Below are 8379 nucleotides of genomic sequence, written 5' to 3' on the forward strand. Positions count from 1 at the left end.
CTGCCCCCTGCCCCCTGGCCCCCTCAGCAGGTGGGAACCGCACTGTACAGGACAGTCTGCTTGCTCCCCCACATGGGATCTCCTGTCAGGACGGGCTGGGTCCCAGGGGTCACTTCTGCTGAACAGGCGTCTGCGTCTGTGCAGGTCGTCCTGGTGCCCTGCGGCCCGTCAGGCGCCCGCACTCCGCAGCTCAGGTGTCACAAGCTCTCCTGGGTCTGCTGCTCAGGGGTCCCCCGAGTTCTGGCTGACCACTGCCCTCCCGCTCCACAGTCCAGCTTGTCTCTGAATTCAGGCAGCTTTGCAGACCGTTCTAGCACAAGTCTGGGGAGCTAGGGGAGGTGGCCTCTGTTCTTGCAGAACAGGTTTTGGGGCCTGAGCCAAGGCAGCCCCTCCTCTCGTCTGTCCTTCCCTCTGCACTCAGCCCGAGACACCTGCCATCCTGGGCTTCCTCCTGCCTTGAACTCCAGGGCCACCCTCCTGACCCCCTGGGGTCCCCCCACCCACGGCCTCTCGCATCCTGCCCATGGTCTACAACTCTGGGCACCGGACTTCCTGAGCTGAGCTGGGAGGGCCCAAGGGGGTCTTGCTTCAGACAGGAAGGTGGGCAGCTCACAAGGGCCTGCGTGGCTCTCCTGGGGAGGGCGATGCCCGGACCGGCCTGAACAGGGTGCGGAGAAGCACCGGGAAGTCGGGGCTGGACAGGTGGATGGAGTGCACAAGTGAGTCCAGGGGGCCGAGGGCGGGCAGAGGACAGGATCCCCCAAGGCCCTGGGGGCAGTGTTCACACCAGCTTCATGACCAGGACGGTCTTCCTCAGCCCCGTGCGGGATGCTTGTGCACAGCGAGTGGTGTTGGCACAAAGGAGTGAGCTCCATCTGGCGGGATCCCCGCAGGCGCCACGATCCTGGAGCACAGGGAGGCGCTGGGCTGCCTCCCCCATCGCGTGGTCAGGTCGGCTGCGCGGCAGGTGTGGTCCCGGCAGGTTTCGGCCAGTGGCCCTGCCACGCTGGCTGCCTGGCCGTCCCTTCAGGGAGTGTCTGCAGGGGTCCCTGTGGCGCAGCTCCCGGGGCGAGTCTAGGAAGCTCTGGGTGGCCCCCCAGGACGGAAGCAGGGCTGTACGTGGTTGGTGGCCTGCCGGCCCAGGTCAGGCCCACTGGTCCATTAGCGCCCGTGACAAGGGTGTGCGGACCTAGGTAGGCTCCCCAGAAAGGGTGCGGTTTGGGGTGTGAGAGGTGAGTGAGCAGCTTTCTGCGTGGTCTTCCCCGGCTCCAGACCGTGACTCCTTCTGGGGCTCTGACCTTTCCCGAAGACAGGCCCCCACAGGCCTGTGGGCTGCACCGAGGGGGCCGGGGGATGGGCAGAGAGGGAAGTAGAGCTGCATCCGCTCGGCGCGTCTAGGAGCCCCCGAGGTCGGCTTGTGCAGCAAGTACGCTCAGGGCTCTGACGCCTGCCGAGCTCGCGCCCTTCGCCGTGAGCGCCGTCCGCTTCCCGCTGGACCCCTGGCCGCCTGGGCCTCCTTCCCTTCTGGCGGCCCTCAGGTGTCCCCTCCGCACCCTCCCTGCCCGGCCACGGCGGCGCTGCCCCAGGGCTCAGCGGCGGTGCTCCCTTGCAGGACTCCCTGCCGACTGCCGTGGCCGCTGGGAGAACTTTGTGGAGGAGACGCTGGCAGAGACCAACCGCAGGAACGCCGTGGACCTGGTGAGGGGCTCGGCTGCTCCCGTGGCGCGGCGTCCGCTGGCGCCACGGCCATGCCTGCCTGCCTGTCTGGCGGTGCGTGCGTGCGTGCGTGTGTCCCCGCGCAGCCCTGAATGTGGGCAGTGGTCTCTGGCTCCGTGTCCTGAACACCTGTCCTGCCTCAGGCCCTGGGGGCCCCTAAGCCTCAGCAGAGCCGGTCTTGGCCCCTTGACCCTTCCCTGTCCCCTCAGGAGCCCTAGTGTGTTCTCGAGGGCTCCTGATGCCCGAGGCCCGGTGTGCCCTACACCGAGGGGAGGGGCGAGGGGGCGGCAGCCCCGGGGGCTCACGTCCACCCACTCTGGCTGTTTCAGGTAAGCACCCACCACCTTCACCCCTCGAGTGAGGATGAGGACATGGAGGGCGTTTTCCCTAATGAGCTGTCCCTGCAGCAGGTGCGTGTGGCCGCTCTGCACAGCGTCAGGCAGCCCTTCCCCCGCTCGGCAGCGCTCAAGCCTCCAGGGCGCTGCCAGGCGCCGTGGGAAACAGCCCAGGGCCGTGTGCTTGTCCGCACGCACCAGGCTCCAGCAGGGGAGGGGCCAGGCGTGCAGCGCCCGCGCCCCATGATGAGGGGGGGAGCCCCCAAAGCCACATCGATAAGACCCCTTGGGACCTGGTGGAGGACCTTTAAAGTAAATGAGCCTCTTCAGACGCGACCCTGTGTGCATGTCATCCTGAGAGCTCAGGGCTGGGAGGACCCCGTGAGGCAGCAGTGAGCTCTGCCGGGAGCAGCCTCGGTCTGAGGCCGCTCGCGCCCCCCTCCCCGCCAGGCTTTCTCCGAGTACCAGGTCCAGCAGATGACAGCGACCTTCGTGGATCAGTTTGGCTTCAATGACGAGGAGTTTGCAGACCAGGATGACAGTGTCAAGTGAGCTCCCACGATGCTCTCGGGCCCCTTAAGCCGTGTCCACCCCACCCGGGATCCTGTCACCTGGGTGCCTCCCCCACAGGCCACAGCCCGAATCAGAGCCTTCATCATCTCTCCCCACCTTTTCCCTTGTTCCTCTTGGAAGGGAGCTGGGTTCTGCCCAGTGTGACCAGGTTCCAGGCCCGTGGGAGGGGCTGGGCTGCAGCCCCCTCGGGGAGACAGATTGTCTCTGTGCAGATCAGGGATGGAGGGACCTGGGTGGAAAACAGGCGTGAGGAGGGAGGCAGGGCGGAGAGCTGCCACCTTCGCCCGAGGCCCCCATTTGCTTACACCCAAGGGACAGGTGGGTCTCCCTGGGGCATCAGGGCGAGGACGGCTCAGGACAGACCCCAGGTGGCCCCGTGCTGAGCGCGTCCCTTGTTGCCGCAGTGCCCCCTTCGACAGGATCGCAGAGATAAACTTCAGCATCGATGCTGACGAGGACAGCGTGAGTCCCCAGCTCCATGCTCGTTGCAAGTGGGTGGGGAGCCCCCTGTGTGGCCCAGCCCCCCGTCCCGGGAGCCCCCTGTGTGGCCCAGCCCCCCGTCCCGGGAGCCACGGGCCACTGTGTGGATGCTGTTGCCCACAGCCCAGCGCAGCTCTGTTTGAGGCCTGCTGCAGTGACCACATCCAGCCATTTGACGATGAGGAGGAGGATGACATCTGGGAGGACAAGGAGATGCACTGCACTGCCCGGGTGACGGCTCGAGCCAGGTGTGAGGCCCACCTGCCCCTCCCCGGCTTTCTGAGGCAGGGAGGCCCCAGAACGCCACGTGTGCACTCCCCATGCCAGCCACAGTGCTCTGGGCGCACAGGAGGGACACTGCAGGGCACGCCATGTTGGTGCTGGCTGGTCTGACCATGAGTCTTTTCCCAGGTTTGGGGGTCCTCACACCTCAGAGAGCTGCTCAAAGAATGGCCTGGAGCGTGGAGGCCAGGACAGGAAGGAGGGCTTGGAAGCCAACAAGGATGTGGCTCGGGCAGGTGCCCCTCTGGCCTCTGCCCAGAAGGAAGGTCCTCGCTCTGAGGGTGGCTCAGAAGGTAGATGCTGGGGACACAGGGCTCAGGCTGGGCAGGGGACTTGGGCAGGGACACAGGGCCTGGCCTATGCGTGGGGGGGGGGCTGCCATGGGCCTGCTGTATGCAGACTCTGCACAAGCTCGCAGGTGATACTCTGGAAGGCGGCACTGCTCCCACAGCCCCCGGCTGTGCCGATGCAGGATTGGTAGCAGATGCTTTGGCCCAGATCTTGACTGCCCCCTGCCCCGTCAGGGCCATTCTGCCACACTGCCACGGCTGGTGACTGGCCGGTGTCCGCCGGTCCCGTCGCGGAGGGCATGCCCCGCAGCACTTCTTGGGGGGTGTCTCAGGGCTCTGAAGGCAGGTGGGGCTCACCTGTGGGTCAGGGCTGCCTGAACGGCTGTGTCTTCCCCCAGCAGGCGCCTCGTGGGCGGTATTTGATGAGACGGTGAACTCGCCAGTACCGGTTCCAGGAGTGGCGGTGGATGTGGGTTCCGGCGTGTGGGCATCCAGCACCCCCAGCCCCTCGGCTTTGGAGGAAAAAGGCTGGGCCAAGTTCACTGACTTCCAGCCTTTCTGCTGGTGAGGTGGGGCGGGCCAGGAGGTCACCCCATCTGCCCTTGGGGGTGGCATCTCCCCGGCCGGGGCTCAGCCTTGCCTTCCACAGCTCCGAGTCGGGGCCCAGGTGCAGCTCCCCGGTGGACACGGGCCACAGCGGTGCCCAGGATGGCCTGAATCAGGGCCCAGAGCGGACCCGTGAGTAGGAGGGGCTCTGAACGCAGGCAGTGGGAGGATGTAGCCAAGACCCTGCTGTGTCTCCTTGTCTCCCTAGTGCTGCGGGGCTTGCACACCCCCCGGGGGGCCCAGGCATGGGGCAGGTAACCCTTGGGGTGCGAGTATCACTGGCCTGCACCTGTCTGTGCTGCCAGGACCTCTGGCGGACACTGAGGGCCTTTCCAACACAAGCCAGGCTCCCCAGGCCTTGCTTTCTCCGTACAGGTCACCTGAGTGCACTGTGCCACCTCAGTGGCCATCCTGGGGCCTGTTCCGGGTCCTTGACCCTGAACCCCTCATCAGCCAGGCTTGGAAACCCCACGGGGTATCAGAGCCACACCGAGAGGGAGGCTGAGTGGGGGCCTCCTTGCTTGGGAGGGGACAGTCCCTTTGTACGGTTCCTGGACATACACAGACGCATGCGGCGCTTGGGGGCCCTGAGGCCGTGCCCTGCCCTGTCCTCAGCTCCCTGTCCTGTAGTAGGCCCGGCTTCCCCATGTGCCTGGAACGCGTGTGTCACCAGGAAGGCCCCCCCGGCGGTCTCCGACAGCACTGAGGACGAGCAGAAGACGGCAGGTGGCTTGGAGGCTGTCAGCACGGGTCCCAGCCGGGAGGGCCCCCAGCCGCCTGCGGCAGCCCCCAGGTGTGCAGGGTCCCTAGGTCCCCAGCGCTCTGCTCACCTACCTACTGCCCCGCTGGCCCCATGACCCCGAGGATGCTGGCTCTTGGGGGCTAGGGATGCCTGTTCATCTGAGTGGACGTCAGGGGTCCAGGGTGCCCTTTTCACTGAAATGCGAGCACAGGGGCTGAATGTCCCGCCCTGGGGGCTTGGGGATGGAGCTGCCCCAGATGGTGGGGAGGGGCTGTGGCCTCTCAGCGGTGGGGAGGGTATCTGAAGATGTCGCTGGGTCACGTGAATCCGGACTGGGGGCATCCTCCCTGCAAGCTCCCCGCCACGCATCCCTCCTTCACCCACAGGAAGCTCCAGGCCTTTGGGATCATTGGACAGACAGACTCCTCCTGACTGGGCCTGGAGGGGGCGGGGCAGGCTGCACACGGAGCTGTGAAAATAGGGGCCTGGGCCGGGGGCACTTGAGAGAGAAGGTGGTCGTGGAGGTGAAGTTTACAGGGGCAACGGGGGCAGTCCCCCTGCAGGAGGGGACGAGGACCAGATGTGTTACGGTGGGAGCGGCCGTGGGCTCTGCCCCTCCCCCCAGCCTGCCGCCCCAGCCCTGGTGGTCCCGCGGTTCTGGGGGTCAGTCCATCCCGTCGGTGGGGGTCCAGCTCTGGCTCACAGCATGCTCGTCCTTGGGACCCGAGACAACACGGCATATCCCTTGGGGGTCACAGTTCGGAGCCGGCAAGGCCAGGCAAGGGGGCATGGCCCCAGGCCCCTGAAGGGTGGTCCTTGGGTTAAAGGTACACATGGTTCTTGAATGCGTTTAGTTCCTTTCCAAAGTGCAGAATCACTGCAGGTCTCAAAGCCTCTTCCTCTTCCTCACTCCCCTCCCTAAAATCCAGCTTTGCTCTGAAAAGCGAGTCACGTTCTGAGAGCAAGGAGCTGCCTGTATGACTGGTCCCAGCCCCCCTGTGGATGAACCCCCCAGGCTGTGCCCACCCAGGCTGAGACCTGGTCACCAGGCTTTCACGTAGGGTCGGTTTCCTGTGCTGCCTGTGGCTCCCCCACCCTCGCTGGCTCCCAGGGCTCCTTGTGCGGCTGGAGCTGACCTCCCCCGTCACAGAGGCCAGCGCCGGGCAGGCGTGGGCTGCGTGGGGGAGCTGTGCGCTGCAGCAGGAGGGGCTGTGACGACCAGAGCCCGGCGCTGGGGCTCGGTGTCCTGAGGCCACTCGCGCTTGACCTTTCCGGTTATAGGAGCGTTTCTGGGCACACGGCCCGTGGGCTAAGTGGCTGGGTGCGGGGCAGTTAGCGAGGGTCGCTGGGAGCACCTAGGGGAGCTGTGTGGAGAGAGACCAGCTCAGGGCAGGCACTGCCTGGAAGGTCTGAGGCCTCCGTGGACAGGCAGGTGGTCGCTGGTGTTTTTGAAACTTGGGGGCAGGGGGAGGGCGGGGCAGAGCCACACTGGAACCCAGAGCCCAGGTAACTGGAGCCGGTGTCTGCCCTACAGGGCCGAGTGCANCCCAGCCGCCCTGGCAGTTGCTCCTGTGTTGAGTGTGGCAGTTCCACCAGCGCCCGCGGCGGCCACGACCACTGCAGCCCCCTCCGCGTGCACAACAGCCATCCTGGGGACAGCGACGAGAGACAGGTGAGCCCGTCAGGCTGGGGGAGGCGGGCCGGACGGGACCCTTNAACCCCCGCCCGGCCTCCCGCAGGAAGACGGACGCACCACCGCCCGCAGGAGCCGCCGCCAACGGCCCCGTGTGACGCTGCTGCTGCCCAGCCATGGCGCGCCCCTAACTGAGAAAACTACCTGGTGATGCAAGTTGTCTTTTTTAATTTAATTTTATTTTATTTTAAAATAAATGCTGCATTGGTGAAGCTGGCAGTTGGAACCAGTGGACAGCCCAGCTTGCGTCTCTCCTGCCCGGCCCCGCGCTGGCCTCGAGTCCAGCTCCGCGCACAGCAATAAGGCCTCAGATGCGCGCTCCGCCGGCGGGAGCCAGGGGCCAGAGCCCCGAGACCCCGTGAGGACTGAGGGCCGCGACGGGCACGGACGTCACAGGCTCTAAGCCTCAGTTTTTACTGGTTTTTTTTTTTTAACAAACGCAGGAAAGAGCCACGTGTTTGCACTTTTGTGTCCAGCCACGGCGAAGGGTCTCCCTGGCTCTGGGGACAGATGTGGGTCTGGAGCTGGGCCGGCCAGACAGGGTCTTAGCTGCCCGGTGGCCCTCGGAGCCGGCCCGGAGTCAGGCTGCAAAGTTTGACTGCCTTAAAACAAGACCCTCGCGGCCTGGTGGGCAGTTGGGGCACCTGGCAGGGGCTGGCCACGGGCGTGCAGGACAGGGGCGCAGGGGTGCAGACTGGCTTCGGCGGTGCTAGGAGGGGTGGGGTCTGCCCGTCGGGGAGGGCGGGGCCGGGCCGCGCTGTCCTGGAGGCTCTGCAGGATGATTTTATGTTGAGTCCGTTTCTAACGTTCTGATAATCTGACAGGGCACCCGAGACCCCAACTCCCAATAAAAGTTGTGTTATTCTTACTGACAAACCTGTGTGGTGTTGAGCTGCAGGCCCTGGGGCCCCAGCCTGGCCGGCAGCAGGGGTGTCGTTGCGCCCCCCGCCCCGTGTCGGCAGCAGGGAGGCTGAGAACGGATGCAAGTCCCGAGCTCTTCCCTTTGTAAAACCGGCTCGGCCTGGAGCTGACCCAGGGGCCACCCTGTCCTCACCAGCTGGGCAGCAGGGCCTCCCTGGTCACTCAGGGTCAGGGCGCGGGTCTGTCTACTCCTCAGTGCCCCCGTCCCTCCTAAGCAGCCCCGGTTCTGCACTGATGTCACCCTGTGGCCCCTGCTTTGGGGACTTCTGACCTCCTCTCTCGGGACAGCCTCCATGTGAAGTCAGGCGGGCACAGGACCCCAGGTGCGGGTCTCCCGGGCACCGGGAACCTCCGTCCCACGGCTGCCGTGCCCCACGTGGCCCACAGGGAACCTGGGGGCTCCCCTCACAACTCCCCTAACGGCACCAGTGGGTCCTCCTCGTGCCTGTGCGCTCACCTGCCACCTGCCAGGCCCCTCTACACCGCCAGCCCCCCCCCCCCCCGGCTAGGAACCCGACAGCCACCGTCCCAGACACCGTGGGAAGTCCTTGGCCTACGGGACGCGCTTGCCCCGATCCCACACACCCCGCCTGACGCATCCGGTCCAGGTAGGGCTCTGGTCCTGGCGGGACGCACATTTGTGTGGGGAAGGAGGGCACTGATCACAGCGGCACCCGTCACACCCCGGACAGAGGCCAGAGTGCAGGGATGGGGGAGGGGCAGGCATCTGCAGAAAACCCC

At 66.0% G+C, this 8379-nt stretch overlaps 1 protein-coding gene across 9 annotated transcripts in view; it reads left to right on the forward strand.

Annotated features, from left to right (window-relative positions):
* The window catches only part of PPP6R2 (protein phosphatase 6 regulatory subunit 2), a 69121-nt gene extending 62597 nt beyond the window's left edge, over nucleotides 1-6524 (forward strand). For 2 of the 9 annotated variants that reach the window (XM_077758065.1, XM_077758066.1), the window contains 9 exons: nucleotides 1613-1698; nucleotides 2046-2126; nucleotides 2502-2599; nucleotides 3029-3086; nucleotides 3228-3352; nucleotides 3516-3679; nucleotides 4075-4240; nucleotides 4326-4414; nucleotides 4913-6523. In XM_077758065.1, the coding sequence (XP_077614191.1) occupies nucleotides 1613-1698; nucleotides 2046-2126; nucleotides 2502-2599; nucleotides 3029-3086; nucleotides 3228-3352; nucleotides 3516-3679; nucleotides 4075-4240; nucleotides 4326-4414; nucleotides 4913-5139 (1094 nt within the window). In that variant the 3' untranslated portion in view covers nucleotides 5140-6523. Of the gene's footprint in view, nucleotides 1-1612; nucleotides 1699-2045; nucleotides 2127-2501; nucleotides 2600-3028; nucleotides 3087-3227; nucleotides 3353-3515; nucleotides 3680-4074; nucleotides 4241-4325; nucleotides 4415-4912 lie in introns of all 9 variants that reach the window. The other 7 variants (XM_077758073.1, XM_077758074.1, XM_077758069.1 and 4 more) reach the window with 6 other exon arrangements.
* Nucleotides 6525-8379: the final 1855 nt, after the last annotated feature.

The sequence above is a fragment of the Crocuta crocuta genome, unplaced genomic scaffold (assembly GCF_008692635.1).
Source record: "Crocuta crocuta isolate KB4526 unplaced genomic scaffold, BGI_CrCroc_1.0 scaffold143, whole genome shotgun sequence".
Lineage (NCBI taxonomy): Eukaryota > Metazoa > Chordata > Mammalia > Carnivora > Hyaenidae > Crocuta > Crocuta crocuta.